This window comes from Symphalangus syndactylus, chromosome X (assembly GCF_028878055.3).
Source record: "Symphalangus syndactylus isolate Jambi chromosome X, NHGRI_mSymSyn1-v2.1_pri, whole genome shotgun sequence".
NCBI lineage: Eukaryota > Metazoa > Chordata > Mammalia > Primates > Hylobatidae > Symphalangus > Symphalangus syndactylus.
The window spans coordinates 82,870,833-82,891,398 of NC_072447.2; the positions used below are offsets into that span (position 1 = coordinate 82,870,833).

The 20,566-nt window shown below is 37.5% G+C and overlaps 1 protein-coding gene across 6 annotated transcripts in view; it reads right to left on the reverse strand.

Annotated features, from left to right (window-relative positions):
* ZDHHC15 (zinc finger DHHC-type palmitoyltransferase 15) overlaps positions 1-20,566 on the reverse strand; it is a 258,275-nt gene that overhangs the window by 145,595 nt on the left and 92,114 nt on the right. For all 6 annotated transcript variants that reach the window (XM_063634713.1, XM_063634714.1, XM_063634711.1 and 3 more), the window contains 4 exons: positions 17,747-17,867; positions 3,114-3,183; positions 1,648-1,680; positions 778-898 (listed from right to left, as the gene is read on the reverse strand). In XM_063634713.1, coding sequence (XP_063490783.1) covers positions 778-898; positions 1,648-1,680; positions 3,114-3,183; positions 17,747-17,867 — 345 coding nt within the window. The remainder of the gene's footprint in view (positions 1-777; positions 899-1,647; positions 1,681-3,113; positions 3,184-17,746; positions 17,868-20,566) is intronic.

Genomic DNA, 20,566 nt, shown 5'->3' on the forward strand with positions numbered 1-20,566 from the left:
GTACACATATGTCAATTAAAAAATCTGCCTTAAGTTTGTTTTTCTTTTTTGGAAGTAGTTGGATATGACTGATATCTTCAAGTAGATGAAAGAACTTTTTTTTTGAGATTTCATTATAATTATTAGAATCACATTTTGAAAGGTAAAGCACTTTCAACATCTGTTTCATTTGATCTTGGCAATGAGCCAGTGAAGCAGGTAAGAGATCCAGTATTAGATCCCAATTCTCCTAATTGCTAACCCAGTGTTTGTCAAACAAAGTTAAAAAACAAAACAAAAAACCCCTCCCCATTATGTGAGATAAGTCAGTATATCTTTCTGTTCAGTAGGAATTCTGCAACTCTCCTTTGAATAGGGAATTAGGAAGTATTTTCTAACAACAGGGGAGTGATTTGTTAGCCTTTTTCTTAGAAAACTAGGGATTTAAAATTAGTTTCAACATTTTTCAAATCTATAACTGGTAAGAAGTGGAACTTTAAAACTCAACTGGAGAAATACATTGTAAAGAATCAGTAGGAGTCAAGAGATTAGGTACTCAAAGGCCTTAGCAAGATTCTCGTGTATGACAGAAACTTGTTTAACTAGAATCTTTAAATAACAGCTTCCTAAATCTCAGAGTATTCAATATGGAAAACCTGTTTTTAATGCCTTCTCTTCCAGTTACTTCAACAGTATTAGCTATTTAAAAATGTAAAAAGATAGAGGGTGAACAATGTCACAAGTTGGAGTGGGTGTGCATTTGTTCTAGGGGGACCCTTCAGGACATTTTTAACTTACTCTCCAGTATTTGATGAAATAGCTGAAGACTGTTGTAGCAATGTACAGGCAGTAGAGAACAGAGTAAGCTAAGAATTGAAGGAAGAATTTGTAGTTGGAAAATCCAATGCAGTTATTAACCCTAAAAAAAAAGAAAAACTAATTTGAAATCAGGACCTCTTGATTGAGAGCACACTGATACATAAGTGAACTAAGCAATGGAATCATGCTAGTTCTGCTGCTTCATTATGTGTCATGTAAAAGCCCAATAGAGATAGAAGTCCCTTAATAAGAACAGACTGGAAAAAACAAGTTCATGTCTCACTTGTTTCTTCTTTCATTTATAGGCACAGAAACACCTGGCCTGCCTAATAGCTCTGGACTGGTTCCTGACACATCCAAGCAAACCTGGATCCTGGTTGCTAAAAATGTATTACAGTTTTAGCAGCTACATTTGGTACAGTTGTGGCATGTTCTTTTTGTAGTTAGGTGATTTCAGACTAGCCTGCAGGGTCTGATATACAAAATTTGGAAAATTGCTGAATTTAACATTCTAGAACATTTTAAACATCAAGCCAACTAGAAACAGAACTGAATTGTGCAATGTTAAAAGGAGAAATGTTTGTGCTGTATTTCATTACTATGCTCAATTGCTAAAGTTAATGAATAGGAGACCATTAGCTTTGTAATTCCAGGAATTCACTACCATACCCTTGGTGTTATATTTTTTCTTTATTTAAAATGTTACCCCTCCCCTGTCCCCTACAGAAATATAAAACCCAGTGAATTATGGCGGCAGAAACAGGCATGTGACAACTATGCTTAGAAAAGTGCATATAATTGAGCAACTCTGACCCTTTTAGAGGAGAGAAATGAATCAAACAGACATACCAAGGGCAGTGATGATCCATTTTTAACACACACCTACGAAGGGGACAAAATACAGTGTGATAAGTGAGGCTATGGAAATGAAGCAACATCTCATAATTAAACTCAAGGTTTCACCAGTATTTTTACATGGTTCTAATAACACCCATTCTCAGATTTCCACTATAGTGACTCCAAAACTGTGGCCCTCAGTTATTCCTAGGATGAGGTAATCACAACAACACTTTATGGGATCATGCCAGCAGCAAGTTATATGCTTATAAGTCCAACCTTTCAAAGGGATTGGAAACTCCAGATTATTAATACAGAGAAAAGGTCCAAGATGTCTCCTATCATTTTATTCAATACTTAGTTTAATAAAAATACAGAAGAAAATATATGGTTACAGCCTCTATCTGAATCAAGGGTAAGAAAAATATGGGTGGAATAAGTACTCAAGAGAAAAGGCATTACATGTATCAATACAAAAATGGGGTTTACAAAGCTGGTACAATTTGGGCAACAAAAAAGTAGTATTGGGTTATAATGCAAAATGTAAAATGAATATTTATGCTTTCATACTGATATAAATAAATGAAGAGAAGAGATAAATGTCCCAAGCAAAATAACTTGAAATAATTTGTGTAGATACTCCACCTTCAAGGATGGAGGGCATAGTGTTGGCTGTGCAGAGTGACTTCCTTTCAAAGAGTAAAGCATAGAAAGGAAGAACAATTTTACAGTGGTGAAACCTGACATACTACCTCAGCCAGATGATCAAAATTAACCTTTCAGTGATAAGTCATGTTTATAGGTACCCTTAATATGATTTAATGAGAATGGCACCTTACTCTATCGTCTTCCTCCCCAAATCATATTACCCCAGTCTAACAATGATGAGGAAATCATCAAACAAATCTCAATCAAGGGACACTCTATGACCTGCTTGACCATTAATCCTAAATACTGTCAAGGTTATCAAAAACAAGTCTGGGAAACTGCCACAGCTAAGAGAAGCTAAGGAGATGAGACATTACTATTAAATATAATGTAGTATCCTGGATGGGATCCTGGAACAGATAAAGGACATTATGGAAAAACTGAGGAAATCTAAATATAGACTTCAGTTAAAAATAATGTATCAGTATTAGTTCATTAATTGTAACAAATGTATCATACAAATATAAGATGTTAACAACAAGGGAAACTGGGTGTGAGACATATAAGAACTATCTTCACAATAAATCTGTAAGTCAAAAACTGTCCACAAATAAAATGTTTATTTTTAAAATGTGGTCTTACTTCTCTTACTTATCTTTAGAGTAGCTTCGATCATCATCATCCGTGTGAGGGGTTTTGGCATATGCTCATTATAATTGAAAGGAAATGCTCTTATCTAGGTATGGTTACATGTTAGGATCAGTCATTTTGTTGTCTAGGAAACTTTCAGTGGCCAAGCCCAGCACAGGGGAAATATGGCCGTCACTTACATAGCACAGACAGAGCAGTGATGGCAGCGGTCTGGCTTGATCAGATGACACCGGTCACAGAATCGTACAGCTATAAAAAAAATAAGGTGGTTAGCACTTGTTAGGGCTCAATATAAGACCTTATATCTTACTAGCTTGTCTGGATGACTTGTTATGCACTGATTATAGATAGTCAAACTCATCTCAAGTTACCAAGCAAAAGGCAGACTACATAAGAGAATTGGGGTTATATTCTTTTCCTTGTATCCAATTTTGAAAGCACTTTTGGGGGCTGAAAGGAACAGGAAAAGTTTCTTATCTGGATATCTGTCATAAGATCTTTCATTATAAACAAACTATACTATCAAATGCTTGAGGGATCTTGAAAAACCATTTAGCCTCTATTTACCCCCAACTTATTTTCAGAATAAGGATTCATAGTTTATCTCCTGTCTCCAGAGGTTGGATTGTATGTGGTGGATAGCACTCCTAAAACACGGTAAAGAGAGTGGTTTCTAGAATAATAATTTGGGGAACAGAAGAGACATTCTAGAACAATTAGTTTAATTGACCATTTCACAGATAAAGGAAGTAAAGATCTGGGTCATATCAAGTGATTTGCCCAGGGTCACACAGCAAGTTGCTGGCAGGGCTGTGACCTGTACAGTTTTGATGACTTCTTATTTTAGGATTCTTTTAACTCTGTAAGTCTAATATAAAAAATCATTCCTCCTTCCCTCCCTCCCTCCCTCTCCTTCCTTCCTTCCTTCCTTCCTTCCTTCCTTCCTTCCTTTTCCTTTAGATGAAAGGTATTTTAGTTTCCCTCTCATTTTCTAGATGTTCATTGATAGAGTATGACTGTGTTTAATGTGATTATTAAGTATAAAAACTAAAATGATGAATAATTTGAACTAATATAATAATTTCATCTAAAGTGTACATTAAGCACATATTACTGATCCAACACAATAGACAGTTAATTCAGCAGAGATTTGTGTTCACTTCCACTAATGGAAGTATGTGAGTGACTAAAGTTGTGGGTATAATTGAGTCAAATAGGAAGGGAGAAGAACATGCATATCTGGGTCCTTTTGCATATTTTAAAATATACTGTCAATGCTCCTATCCTCATTTAAGCCACATTGTCTCTTAGCTAGTTGACTGCAATATCTGTGTAATTTATCACTCTGCTTTCATACTTGCACCTCAAAAGACCTACTATACAGAGTAGCTGGGTGATCTGTCAAAATCTACATCAGATCTGGTGTAGTGGCTCATGTCTATAATCCCAGCACTTTGAGAGACTGAGGCACAACTATTTCTTGAGACCAGGAGTTCCAGACCAGCTTGGGCAACATAGTGAGACCCTGTCTCTACAAAAAATAAAATAAATTAGCCAGGCATGGTGGTGTGCACTCGTGGCCTCAGCTACTTGGGAGGCCGAGGTGGGAGGATTGCTAGAGCCCAGGAGTTCGAGGCTGCAGTGATCCATGAATGAACCACTGTACTCCAGCCTGGGCGATAGAGCAAGATCCTGTTTCTAAAAATAAAAAAATAAAATGTAAATCAGATCATATCACTCTCCACTTAAAACTCTCAATGGATTTCCAACACCTTCAGAATAAAATCCAAACTCCTTATCATGGCCTGTATCATCTAGCCTCTGCCTATCTCTTCAAATGAATCTTGTAAAACTCTCCTCATACTATGTTCCAGTGAAACTGGCTGCCTATTTGCTCTTGAAATCAAGCTTGCTCCTGTTTCAGGGCTTTTGTGCTTGCAGTTCTTTTTGCCTGGGATAATCATCCCTCTGCTCCTTTTGGTATGATGGTTAATTTTACTTTTTTTTATTTCAATAGGTTTTTGGGGGAACAGGTGGTGTTTGGTTACATGGATAAGTTGTTTAGTGGTGATTTCTGAGATTTTGGTGTACCCATCATCTAAGCCGTATACACTGTACCCAACGTGTAGTCTGTTATCCCTTGCCACCCCCTACCCTTTCCCCTGAGTCCCCAGAGTCCACTATATCATTCTTAGGCTTTTGCATCCTCATAGCTTAGCTCTCACTCATAAGTGAAAACATATATTAGGTTTTCCACTCCTGAGTTACTTTACATAGAATAATGGTCTCCAACTCCATCCAGGTTGCTGAGAATGCCATGATTTTGTTCCCTTTTAATGGACAAGTAGTGTATGTATGTGTGTATATATATATATATTTTTATATATATATAAAAATATATATATATATAAATATATATATATAAATATATATAAAAATATATATAAATATATATATAAATATAAATATATATATATATATAACATTTTCTTTATCCACTCATTGATTTGTTTGGGCTGGTTCCATATTTTTGTAATTTGTAATTGCAAACTGTGTTGTGATGAACATGCCTGTGCAAGTGTCTTTTTCATATAATGACTTCTTTTGCTCTGGGTAAATACCCAGGAGTGGGATTGCTGGATCAAATGATAGATCTACTTTAGTTCTTTAAGGAATCTCCATACTGTTTTCCATAGCAGTTGTAGTAGTTTATATTCCCACCAGGAGTGTAAAAGTGTTCCCTTTTCACCACATCAAAGCCAATGTTTACTATGCTTTGATTTTTAAATTATGGCCATTCTTGCAGGAATAAGGTGGTATTGCATTGTGGTTTTGACTTGCATTTCCCTGAAAATTAGTGATGTTGAGAATGTTTTCACGTTTGTTGGCCATTTGTGTATCTTCTTTTGAGAATTGTTTATTCAGGTCCTTAGCCCACTTTTTGATGGAATTGTTTTTTTCTTGCTGATTTGTTTGGGTTCCTTTTAGATTCTGGATATTCGTCGCTTGTCACATGCATAGTTTGTGGATATTTTTTCCCAGCCTTTGGGTTGTCTGTTTACTCTGCTATTTCTTTTCCTATGCAAAAGCTTTTTAGTTTAATTAAGTCCCATCAATTTATCTTTGTTTGTGTTGCATTTGCCTTTGGGTTCTTGGTCATGAACTATTTGTATAGGCCAATATCTAGCAAAGCTTTTCCAATGTTATTTTCTATAATGTTTATGGTTTCAGGTCTTAGATTTAAGTCTTTGATCCAACTTGAGTTCTGTTGATTTTTGTATATGGTGATAAATGAGGATCCAGTTTCATTCTTCTACATGTGGCTTGCCATTTATCCCAGCACCATTTGATGAATAGGGTGTCTTTCCCCACTTTATCTTTTTGTTTGCTTTGTCAAAAATCAGTTAGCTGTAAGTATTTGGGCTTATTTCTGGGTTCTCTATTCTGTTCCATTGGTCTATGCACCTATTTTTATACCTGTACCATGCTGCTTTGGTGACTATAGCCTTGTAGTATAGTTTGAAGTCAGGTAACGTGATGCTTCCAGATTTGTTTTTTGCTTACTCTTGCTTTTCCTAATGTGGGCTTTTATGGTTTCACATGAATTTTAGAATTGTTTTTTCCAGTGCTGTGAAGAATGATGATGGTAGTTTGATGGGAATTGCACTGAATTTATATATTGCTTTTGGCAGCATGGTCATTTTCACAATATTGATTATACCCATTCATGGGCATGGGATGTGTTTCCATTTGTTTATGTTGTCTATGATTTCTTTCAGCAGTGTTTTGTAGTTTTCCTTGCAGAGGTCTTTCATGTCCTTGGTTAGGTATATTTCTAAGTTTTGTTTGTTTGTTTGTTTGTTTTCCACTATAGTAAAAGTGGTGAAGTTCTTGATTTGATTCTCAGCTTGGTTGCTGTTGGTGTATAGCACTGCTACTGATTTGTATACATTAATTTTGTAACCTGAAACTTTACTGAATTCATTGATCAGATCCAGGAGCTTTTTGGAAGAGTCTTTAGGGTTTTCTGGGTATATGATCAATTATCAGCAAACAGTGACTGTTTGACTTCCTCTTTATTCATTTGGATGTCCTTTATTTCTTTCTCTTGTCTGATCCCTCTGGCTAGGACTTCCAGTACTATGTTAGAGAGAAATGGTGAAAGTGGGCATCTTTGTCTTGTTCCAGTTCTCAGGAGCAATGCTTTCAACTTTTCTCCATTCAGTATAATTTGGGTGTGGGTTTGTCATAGATGGCTTTTATTATCTTAACATATTTCCCTTCTATGCTGATTTTGCTGAGGATTTTAATCATAAAGCGATGCTGGATTTTGTCAAATGCTTTTTCTGTGTCTACTGAGATGATCATGTGATTCTTGTTTTTACTTATGTTTATGTGGTGTACCACATTTATTGACTTACCTATGTTAAAACAACCCTGAATCCATGGTATGAAACCCACTTGATGATGATGGATTATGTTTTTGATATGCTGTTGAATTTGGTTAGCTAGTATTTTGTGGAGGATTTTTGCACCTATATTCATTAGGAATATTGGTCTGTAGTTTTCTTTTTTAGCTATGTTCTTTCCTGGTTTTTGGTAGTAGGGTAATATTGGCTTCATAGAATAATTTAGGAAGGATTCCCTCTTTCTCTGTCTTTTGGAATAGTTTCAGTAGGAGTGGTACCAATTCTTCTTTGAATGTCTGATAGAATTCAGCTGTGAATCCATCTGGCCCTGGACTTTTTTTGTTGGCAATTTTTTTATTACCATTTTAATCTTGCTGCTTGTTACTGGTCTCTTCAGAGTTCCCATTTCTTTCTGGTTTAATCTACGAGAGTTGTATATTTCCAGTAATTTATCCATCTCCTCTAAGTTTTCTAGTTTGTGCCCATGAATGTGTCCTTAGTTGCCTTGAATGATCTTTTGTATTTCTGTTATCGGCTGTAATATCTCCCGTTTTGTTTCAAATTGAGCTTATTTGGATCTTCACTCTTTTTTCTTGGTTATTTCACTAATTGTCTATCAATTTTATCTTTTCAAAGAACAAGCTTTTCGTTTCGTTTATCTTTTGTATTCTTATTTTTTGTTTCAATTTCATTTAGTTCTGCTATGATTTTTGCTATTTCTTTTCTTCTGCTGGGTTTGGGTTTGGTTTGTTCTTGTTTCTCTAGTTCCTTGAGGTGTAATCTTAGACTGTCCATTTGTGCTCTTTCAGACTTTTTGATGTAGGCACTTAATACTATGAACTTTCCTCTTAGCATGGTTTTGCTGTATTCCAGAGGTTTTGATAGGTTGTGTTACTATTATCATTCAGTTCAAAGAATTTTTAAAATTTCCATCTTGATTTCACTGTTGACTCAACAATCATTCATGAGTAGATTATTTAAATTCTATGTGTTCACATGGTTTTGAAGGTTCCTACTAAAGTTGATTTCCAATTGTATTCCACTGTGGTCTGAGAAGGTAATTGAAATAATTTTGATTTTCTTAAATTTACTGAGACTTGTTTTGTGGCCTACCATATGGTCTATCTTGAATAATGTTCCATGTGCTCATGAACAGAATGTATATTCTGCAGTAGTTGGGTAGAATGTTCTGTAAATATCTGTTTTTTTTTGTTTGTTTTTTGTTTTTTTTTTTGTTTTTTTGAGACGGAGTCTCGCTCTGTCGCCCAGGCTGGAGTGCAGTGGCGTGATCTCTGCTCATTGCTAGCTCCGCCTCCTGAGTTCACGCCATTCTCCTGCCTAAGCCCCCTGAGTAGCTGGGACTACAGGTGCCCACCACCACGCCTGGCTAATTTTTTGTATTTTTAGTAGAGGCGGGGTTCCACCATGCTATCCAGGATGGTCTCGATTTGCTGACCTCGTGATCCATCTGCCTTGGCCCCCCAAAGTGCAGGAATTACAGGCATGAGCCACCATGCCTGGCCACCCTGCGGTAGTTCTTAGATCAAAAGTTCACAGTGTGAGCTTTGTCCATCCAAGTGGGAGCTGCAAGATAGTCCTGCCTCCTATCTGCCATATTTTTGTCTGGTTTTAATTCTGATGGTTAATTTTATGGGTCAACTTGACTGAGTCATATGGTGCCCAGATATTTGATTAAACATTATTTTTAAGTGTCTTTGTGAGAGTGTTTCTGGGTGAGATTAGCATTTGAATCAGTAGACTGAGTAAAGCAGACTGTCTTCCCCAGTGTGGGTGGGCTTCAACCAAGCCTTTGAGGACCAAAACTGGCACAAGACAGGGATGCCCTCTCTCACCACTCCTATTCAACATAGTGTTGGAAGTTCTGGCCAGGGCAATCAGGCAGGAGAAGGAAATAAAGCGTATTCCATTAGGAAAAGAGGAAGTCAAATTGTCCCTGTTTGCAGATGACATGATTGTATATCTAGAAAACCCCATTGTCTCAGCCCAAAATCTCCTTAAGCTGATAGGCAACTTCAGCAAAGTCTCAGGATACAAAATCAATGTGCAAAAATCACACATTCTTATACACCAATAACAGACAGAGAGCCAAGTCATCAGTGAACTCCCATTCGGTTGCTTCAAAGAGAATAAAATTCCTAGGAATCCAACTTACAAGGGATGTGAAGGACCTTTTCAAGGAGAACTACACACTACTGCTCAATGAAATAAAAGAGGACACGCACAAATGGAAGAACATTCCATGCTCATGGGTTGGAAGAATCAATACCGTGAAAATGGCCATACTGCCCAAGGTCATTTATAGATTCAATGCCATCCCCATCAAGCTACCAATGACTTTCTTCACAGAATTGAAAAAAACTAAAGTTCATATGGAACCAAAAAAGAGCCCACATCACCAAGTCAATCCTAAGCCAAAAGAACAAAGCTGGAGGCAACACACTACCTGACTTCAAACTATACTACAAGGCTACAACAACCACAACAGCATAGTACGGGTACCAAAACAGAGATATAGACCAATGGAACAGAACAGAGATCTCAGAAATAATGCCACATATCTACAACTATCTGATCTTTGACAAACCTGACAAAAACAAGAAATGGGGAAAGGATTCCCTATTTAATAAATGGTGCTGGGAAAACTGGCTAGCCATATGTAGAAAGCTGAAACTGGATCCCTTCCTTACACCTTATACAAAAATTAATTCAAGATGGATTAAAGACTTAAATGTTAGACCTAAAACCATAAAAACCCTAGAAGAAAACCTAGGCAATACCATTCAGGACATAGGCATGGGCAAGGACTTCATGTCTAAAACACCAAAAGCAATGGCAACAAAAGCCAAAATTGACAAATGGGATCTAATTAAACTAAAGAGCTTCTGCACAGCAAAAGAAACTACCATCAGAGTGAACAGGCAACCTACAGAATGGGAGAAAATTTTGCAATCTACCCATCTGACAAAGGGCTAATATCCAGAATCTACAAAGAACTCAAACAAATTTACAAGACAAAAACAAACTACCCCATCAAAAAGTGGGTGAAGGATATGAATAGACACTTCTCAAAAGAAGACATTTATGCAGCCAAAAGACACATGAAAAAATGCTCATCATCACTGGCCATCAGAGAAATGCAAATGAAAACCACAGTGAGATACCATCTCATACCAGTTAGAATGGCCATCATTAAAAAGTCAGGAAACAACAGGTGCTGGAGAGGATGTGGAGAAATAGGAACACTTTTATGCTGTTGGTGGGACGGTAAACTAGTTCAACCATTGTGGAAGTCAGTGTGGCGATTCCTCAGGGATCTAGAACTAGAAATACCATTTGACCCAATCATCCCATTACTGGGTATATACCCAAAGGACTATAAATCATGCTGCTATAAAGACACATGCACACGTATGTTTATTGCGGCACTATTCACAATAGCAAAGACTTGGAACCAACCCAAATGTCCAACAGCAATAGACTGGATTAAGAAAATGTGGCACATATACACCATGGAATACTATGCAGCCATAAAAAATGATGAGTTCATGTCCTTTGTAGGGACATGGATGAAACTGGAAAACATCATTCTCAGTAAACTATCACAAGGACAAAAAACCAAACACAGCATGTTCTCACTCATAGGTGGGAATTGAACAGTGAGAACTCATGGACACAGGAAGGGGAACATCACACTCCGGGGACTGTTGTGGGGTTGGGGGAGGGGGGAGGGACAGCATCTGGAGATATACCTAATGCTAAATGACGAGTTAATGGGTGCAGGAAATCAACATGGCACATGGATACATATGTAACAAACCTGCACATTGTGCACATATACCCTAAAACCTAAAGTATAATAAAAAATAAATAAATAAAAAAAAGAAAATGTGGCACATATACACAATGGAATACTTCACAGCCATAAAACATGATGAGTTCATGTCCTTTGTAGGGACATGGATGAAGCTGGAAGCCATCATTCTTGGCAAACTATCACAAGGACAAAAAACCAAACACCGCATGTTCTCACTCATAGATGGGAATTGAATAGTGAGAACACTTGGATACAGGAAGGGGAACATCGCACACTGGGTCCTGTTGTGGGGTGGGAGGAGGGGGGGAGGGATAGCATTAGGAGATATACCTAATATAAATGGCGAGTTAATGGGTGCAGCACACCAACATGTCATATGTATACATATGTAACAAACCTGCACGTTGTGCACATGCACTCTAGAACTTAAAGTATAATAAAAAAAGAAAAAAAAGCAACACTATATATATATATATATGTATACACATACAAATTTATGTAGAATGGTATTTATTAAAATATCATGTGTACTAGTGCAGACTGGAAATGGTAATGTTTAAATAAATTACTGTATATCTGTTATAAAAAAAAAATTCAGAGGAAGGGAGAATTTGTTCTCTCTGCCTGACTGCATGAGATAAGACATCAGTCTGTCCTTAGACTGAGACTTATGTGATCAGGGTTCCTGGTTCTCAGAACTTCACACTCAAACTGGAACTTACACTATTGGCTCTCCAGTTCTCAGGAGGCCTTTGGACTTGGAGTAGAACTTATACCATTGTTTCTCCTAGTGCTTCTACTTTGGGCTCAAAGTAGGACTACACCACCACCTTTCTTGGGTCTCCAGCTTGCTGATGGCAGACAGTGGGACTTCTCAGACTCCATAATTATGTGAGCTAATTCCTCAATGTAAATAATGTAAATAATAATTTATATACATATACCTTATTGTTCTTTCTCCATAGAGAACCCTACTGATAATTATTCCAAAGAAACAGAAGTTTAGGAATGAGTTTTCTGAATTGGTTCTGAAGTTTCTGGAATTGGCTCTTCAATCTTATTAGTTTTGATGATGCTAATGACACTGTATCAAGTAATAAAGAGAGCACTGGTAATCTGTGGCATGATCTGGCAATGGAAATATGCAAAGTATCTTCAATAGATGCTCTTAGTCTACCACTTATGAGAAGCAAGTAGCTGGGTGACTATATACGATAATATTTAACATTTTTGAAAAACAATGAATAAAATGAGGTTGGCTTGTAGCTTCTAACATGACTGAACAAAGTGCTAAAAGAAAAAGATGAGTTCAGGAATTCCCAGCCAAAGTGGTAGATAAATGACTTGAAAGCTTCTATGTATCTCCTAAAGGAGATGCTTATTCCATGTAGCCACAGGACTGAGATTGCTGAAAACCACAGAATTCCATCTGTAAATAGCCGAATTACAATGATAGTTGAATTCCCAGTCTTGTAAGGTATCTACTGTTAAAATGAGGGCACTGATTTGTAAAGAATTGGATCCTGTAAGTTAGGATGGGGATGTGTGGGAAGACTCTTATGAAGCCAGGGATACTGAGTGCCTAAATTCCAATGCATCTTATTTGCCAGGAGATGAGGCCTCCCTGCAACCAGTAGAAGCAGCTTCCAACTGCCCATGGTATTGGCCTCTCCAATACTGTCTGAAGGGATCAACCCTGCATTGCTTGAGGAAACTCTGGCCACTACACAAGACAATGTTGATTCTCCTCTGGACCCATCCCTCTTTGCTTCTAAGACCTATAATAAGAATCAAGCCCTAACAGATCCCTAAAGGTAAGGTACAAAGTGTGACCCATGAAGACATGTACTACACTCCAAAAGAACTACTCAAATTTTCTAATTTATACAGATAGAAATCTAGGGAACATAGGTGGAAACAAATACTAATGTTGGAAGAAACATAAAGTTGAATCTGGCCAAATTTATTGAAAGGGGCCTACTAAGCAGAGATTCTGATTTTAATGTTGCAGCTCAGGGAGTTAGAAAGCATTCTAACAATTTGGTTGGTTGGTTTGCTAAAACACGATGAAAAGGTGGCCCACAGTGAGTGAATTGGAAATGCTGGACATGCCTTGGTTTAATGTTGAGGGGAGGATTCAAAGGCTTAAGGAGAATGGAAGGCTAGAATAGTTCTGCTCACTCATACTGGGAAGGTATAGAAAATGTACCTTTCACTAACACTGTGAGAAATACATTTGTAAAGAGAGCCCTGGTGACAAGGAAATTTGGAAAAGAAGTGTGTGGAAAGACTTCTCTGAATGGAAAAAAAGTGTGAAGATATTTGTATCTTGTGTGAATGCTCACTCATGGTTGATCACATGTCTTACTCCATTTGGGGCTGCTCTAACAAAGTACCATAGACTGGGTAGCTTCTAAACAACAAAGTTGTTTGCATGGTTCTCGAGGCTTGGATTTCCAAGACCAAGGTACCAATAGCTTTAGTGCTGGTGAGGGCCTCTTTTATAGATAGTGCTTTCTTGCTGTGCCCTCTCATGGTGAAAGGGGCAAAGCAGCTCTCTGGAGCCTTATTATAAGGGCACTAATCCCATTCATGAGGGTTCTACACTTATGACTTAACCACGTCCCCAAAGACCTCACGTCCTAATATCATCCCCTTGGGGACAGGATTTCAATATATAAATCTTAGGGGCATACAAACATTTGAAAAATAGCACAGCAGAAGATTTTAATAATCAAACAGACAGAATGACCTGTTCAATGATTACCAGTCAGCCTCTTTCCCCACCCAACCCAGTTACTGCCCAATGGGCTCATGAACAAAGTGGCCATGGTGGCAGGGATGGAGGTTACGTGGCTCAGCAATATTGACTTTCACTCACCAAAGCTGACCTGGCTACTGCCATTGCTGACTACCCAATCTGCCAGCAGCAGAGACCAACACTGAGCACCTGAAATAGCACTATTCTCTGGGGTGATAAGCCATCAACCTGGTATCAGGTTGATTACATTGGAGTGCTTCTATCATAGAAGCGGCAACGTTTTGTCCTTACTGGAATAGACACTTTGGACACAGATTTGTCTTCCCTGCATGCTGCGCTTCTGCCAAAAGTGCCATCAATGGACTTACAAAATGCCTTATCCACCATCATGATATTCCACACAGCATTATGTCTGATCAAGGAACTCCCTTCACAGCAAGCGAAGTGCTGCAGTAGGCCCATGCTTGTGGAATTTACTGGTGTTACCACATTCCCCATCATCCTGAAGCAGCTGGCTTGACAGAGTGATGACATGGTCTTTTGAAGTGTCAGTTACAGTGCCAGTTAGGTGTCAATACCTTGCAGGGCTGGGGCAAGATTTTCCCAAAAGCTGTATATGCTCTGAATCAGTGTCCAATAGACGATGCTGTTTTTTTGATAGTTAGGATTCACAGGTCCAGAAATCAAAGGGTGGAAATGGGAGTGGTACCACTCACCATTACCCTAAGTGACCCACTAACAAAATGTTTTCTTCCTGTTCCTGCAATCTTGTGCTTTGCTAGTCTAGAGGTGTTAGTCCCAGAGGGAGGAATGCTTCCACCAGGGGACACAACAATGATTCCACTGAACTGGAAGTTAAGACTGCCACCCAGCCACTTTGGAATCCTCATATCTCTGAATCAGTAGGACAAGAGGCAGGTGCAATGTTGGCTGGGATAACTGATCCAGATTATGAAGTGTAAATTAGACTTAATAGTCCAATTTTGTTAGTGAGTAACTAAAGGTAATGGTGAGTGGTGCCACTTCCATTTCCACCCCTTGAGTCCTGGGTGGAAATCAAGGGGTGGAAATGGGAGTGTAAGCTGGTATAATAGACTTTTAGACTATTAAGTGTAAATTAGACTATTACTACTCTGCAATGGAGGAAAGAAAGACTACGTCAAGAATACAGGAGGTGACTTAGGGCATCTCTTAGTATTACCATGCCCCGTGATTAGGTCAATGGAAAACCACAACAATCCAATTCAGGCAGGACTACTAATGACCCAGACTCTTCAGAACTGAAGATTTGGGTCACCACATCAGGTAAAAAACCAGTACCAGCTGAGGTGCTGGCTAAAGGCAAAGGGAGTACAGAATGGATGGTGGGAGAAAGTAGCTATAAATACCAGCTATGACCATGTGACCAGTTACAGAAACTAGATCTGTTATTGTTATGGGTGTTTCCTTCTTATGTTGTTATGAATACAGTTGTGTGTGTGTATCTCAAATATCTTTGTTTTCTTCCTTCTCTTATTCCCTTATCATGTAACATAAGGTGTATTGACTTTACATCATAGTATTTAAGTATTGTTAATTTTATATCATAGTATTTAAATAGTTTTTAATTAACAAAATAGCAAGGAGAAAAATAAACTCACTCAAGAATACCTATTCTTCTGTGGAAGGGGTTACTGTGTTTTCAGTTGAATGCATGATATTTGTATCATGTTAGGTAAAATTGTAACCTTGTTATTGTCTTTAAGTGGAGAGTATGGCTTAAGGAGATGTGTATGGGTGCCAAGTTGACAAGGGCTGGACTTGTGATAGTTACTTTTGTGTGCCAACTTTACTGGGTCATAGGGTACCTAGATATTTGGTTAAGTATTATTTCTAGGTGTCTCTGTGAAGGTGTTTCTGGGTGAGATTAGCATTCGAATCTAGACTGTGTAAAGCAGACTGTCCTCCCCAATGCAGGTGGGCCTCATCCAATCCTTTGAGGACCCGAACAGAACAAAAATGTGGAGGATGAGGAAATTTGCTCTTGTTGCCTGAATGCATGAGCTGAGACATCAGTTTTCTGCCATTAGACTGGGGCTTACACCATCAGCACTACTGGTTCTCAAACCGTTTAACTCAGACTATAATTACATTACCAGCTTTCCTGATTCTCCAGCTTGCAGATGGCAGACCGTGGGACTTCTCAGCTCATTTGCTGATTCCTCATAATCTCTCTCTCTCTCTCTCTTTCTACACACACACACACACACACACAGACACACAATTCTATTGGCTCTATTTATCTGGAGAATGCTGACTAATACACATGGCTAAATCCTTATCATTCAAGTCTTCAAATAGTATTTCCTCAGAGAAGCCTTTCCTATTACTGCCTATCCTGGGCGCTGCAAATACCTCAAGGTCCCAGAGAATAGTCAGTAGCAAAGGTACCATGGTAAGTACCATTACCTAGATTCAACAATTATCAACATTCTGTCATTTTTGTTTCACCTATCTCTTCCACTGGCTTTTTACTTGATCATTTTAAACAAATCCCAAACACTGTGTCACTTCAAACCATAAATATTTCCAAATGCATGAAGACTTTTAAAAATCATAACCACTATATTGTTGCTCTAACAAAATTAACAGCAAGTCCTTAATATCATATAATACCAAGAACATAGTAAAATTTCCCCAATTGCCATATATCTTAAATATTTGCTGAATAAATGATGAACAAACGAATATGTGTCTGACAGTAAACTTTCTAAAGCCTTGAAATGTGAAACATAATCATCCTTATTAGAAACATTAGGATGACATATCAGAAGAACCATGGTTTTCAAACTTTTTAACATATTCCCCATACCTCTGCACGTTTTCAAAATTTAAAAGGTGGAGAATTAGTTCAGCAAGTACTGTTTTAATCATGCAGATGAAACCTAAGAGTAAAATTCTGTATTGGATATTTACTCAAGGAAAAAGAAGATATGTCTTTGCACAGACACTTACACAGTAATATTCATAGCAGATTGACTCATAATAACTAAACACTAGAAACAACCCAAGTATGTATCAACTAGTGAATGGATAAACTTTGAGATATTCATACAATATAATGCTACTCAGCAATAAAAAAAAATACAAAAAAGATGGATTAATCTTACAAACATTATGTTGAATAAAAGAAGCCAGATACAAGAGTATATGCTCTGTGATTCCAATTATATAAAATTTGAGAGCAGACAAAACTAATTTATAGTGAAAAGCTATCAGAATAGTGGTTGTCTGTGGGAAGTGGGCTGGAGCCGGATTGACTTATAATGAGGCATGACAGAACTTTCTGAGGTGATGGCAATTTTATTGGGGGTTTAGTTACACAGATGTGTACACTTTTCAAAACACATGGAATTGTACCCTTAAGATTATGCATGTTTTTGTATGTAAATTTTACCAAAACAGAATAAAATATTTAGGTAGATGTCTTACTGATGTCAGCTATTTACTTTGAAATGCATCAGAAAAATAAGATGGCTTGACAAAAGATAGATAGAGGTATGCATATGTGGACAGATATGTGATATAGCAACATAGAAAAATGTTAGCAGAAGAATCCAGTTTGGGGTATACAGTTTGTTTACTACACAATGCTTCCAGCTTTGATATGTGTTTAAAACTTTTTAAAAATAAAATGTAGAGAAAAATCTCCATAGTGGTTTTCAGAAGATGGGAGGGAAAAAAAGGGCTAGTTTGAGAACATATATGACTTAGCCTTTCTGAGATACTTGCTGAGCTGCCTCTCTAGCTGCCTTTGGATGAACTGACCTCCACTTCCAGTTCTTGTGTAAACCGGTAGCTTTTTGGCCATATCAACAAGCATCTGCTTCTGGACCTCAGGTCTCTCTTCATTTTCATAGCGCTCCTTGTCTGTGTAGGACAAGTGGAACTGGAAGCAGGAGTGAAAGGTAAGACTTTATTATCTAAAGTTAATAGAAAAGATTAAAACCAACAACAATAACTACTTTAATGAAATTATTTGTTACCTACCATTGAAGCTCAGGTACCACTTGGTCTTATAATGTTCTCTGGATAATTATTTCAATAATCTGGCTTTTATCTCAATTATCAAAAGCATGAGATATGTGTATTGTTTTATAAAGAAAATAAAACAGAGAGATTAAGGACCTTGCCTAAAGTTGGACTCAATCAACTAACAAGTGGCAATGCTGGACGTCAAACTCAATCCATCTGATTTCAAGACTTGTCCCTTTCCATTGATTCATAACATGATGTTGCATACAGATGTTTAACACATTTTTGCCAGGGCCCTGTTGATAATTAACCATGCTTACCAAGTTGCAAGAGTTTTCATAGGTGACACTGATAACACCCTTGGAGAAGCTGGATGAGACTGCTTGTAACATTGTCTGCCTATTCTAATCTTGTAAATAGGTGGAAATTTAGATATTCTCACTATTGAATACTTTTTTAGTCTGGTATGGACATTGTTGCCACAATAGTGCCACATTTTGCAAATCTTGCAAAAGATATGCCAATCATCTTCAAAAGTAATATGAACCTGAAAGCATTTATTCTATCTGTGCCAAAGGGTAGATTGAGTTGAAGAAAAGGATCTGTAGTCAGAATTTCTGAGTTTAAGTCTCATCTCTATCACTTAATAGAAAATCACTTTGCAAAATCAGACATCCTCAACCTGTTTCTTCATATGCAAAATAGAAGAAATAATAGCTACTTCATAATATTGGTGCAGAAGTGCTGGATAATAACAGGTAAATAAAAATCTCCTTTAGAAGTCTAATTTTTGAATTGTTTAAAAATATTTGATGTTGCTGCTAAGAGATTTTGTCACCACCAGGCCTGCCCTAAAAGAGCTCCTGAAGGAACCACTAAACATGGAAAGAAACAACTGGTACCAGCCACTGCAAAAACATGCCAAATTGTAAAGACCATCGATGCTAGGAAGAAACTGCATCAATTAACGGGCAAAATAACCAGCTAACATCATAATGACAGGATCAAATTCACACATAACAATATTAACCTTAAATGTAAATGGGTTAAATGCCCCAATTAAAAACACAGACTGGCAAATTGGATAAAGAGTCAAGACCCATCAGTGTGCTGTATTCAGGAGACCCATCTCATGTGCACAGACACACATAAGCTCAAAATAAAGGGAGGGAGGAAGATCTACCAAGCAAATGGAAAGCAAAAAAAAAAAAAAAAAAGCAGGGGTTGCAATCCTAGTCTCTGATAAAATAGACTTTAAACCAACAAAGATCAAAAGACACAAAGAAGGCCATTACATAATGGTAAAGGGATCATTTCAACAAAAAGAGCTAAGTAATCTAAATATACATGCACCCAATACAGGAGCACCCAGATTCATAAAACAAGTCCCAAGAGACCTAAAAGGAGACTTAGACTCCACACAATAATAATGGGAGACTTTAACACCCCACTGTCAATATTAGACAGATCAATGAGACAGAAGGTTAACAAGGATATACAGGATTTGAACACAGCTCTGCACCAAGCAGACTTAATAGACATCTACAGAACTCTCCACCCCATATCAACAGAATATACATTCTTTTCAGCACCACATCACACTTATTCCAAAATTGACCACAGAGTTGGAAGTAAAGCTTTCCTCAAATGTAAAAGAACAGAAATCATAACAAACTGTCTCTCTGACCACAGTTAAATCAAATTAGAACTCAGGATTAAGAAACTCACTCAAAACCGCACAACTACATGGAAACTGAAAAACCTGCTCCTGAATGACTACTGGGTAAATAATGAAATGAAGGCAGAAATAAAGATGTTCTTCAAAACCAATGAGAACAAAGACACAACATACCAGAATTTCTGGGACGCATTTAAAGTAGTGTGTAGATGGAAATTTATAGCACTTAAATGCCCACAAGAGACAGCAGGAAAGATCTAAAATCAACACCCTCATATCACAATTAAAAGAACTAGAGAAACAAGAGCAAACAAATTCAAAAGCTAGTGGAAGTCAAGAAATAACTAAGATCAGAGCAGAACTGAAGGAGATAGAGGCACAAAAAACCCTTCAAAAAATCAACGAATCCAGGAGTTGTTTTTTTTGAAAACATCAACAAAAGTGATAGACTGCTAGACTGCTAGCAACACTAATAAAGAAGAAAAGAGACAAGAATCAAATAGACACAATAAAAAATGATAAAGGGGATATCACCACCGATCCCACAGAAATACAAACTACCATCGGAGAATACTATAAACACCTCTATGCAAATAAACTAGAAAATCTAGAAGAAATGGAAAAATTCCTGGACACATACACCCTCCAAAGAATAAAACAGGAAGAAGCTGAATCTCTGAATAGATCAACAACAGGCTCTGAAATTGAGACAATAATTAATAGCCTACCAACCAAAAAAAGTCCAGGACCTGATGGATTCACAGCCAAATTCTACCAGAGGAATAAAGAGGAGCTGGTACCAATCCTGAAACTATTTCAATCAACAGAAAAAGAGGGAATCCTCCCTAACTCATTTTATGAGGCCAGCATCATCCTAATACCAAAGGCTGGCAGAGACACAACAAAAAAAGAGAATTTTAGATCAATATCCCTGA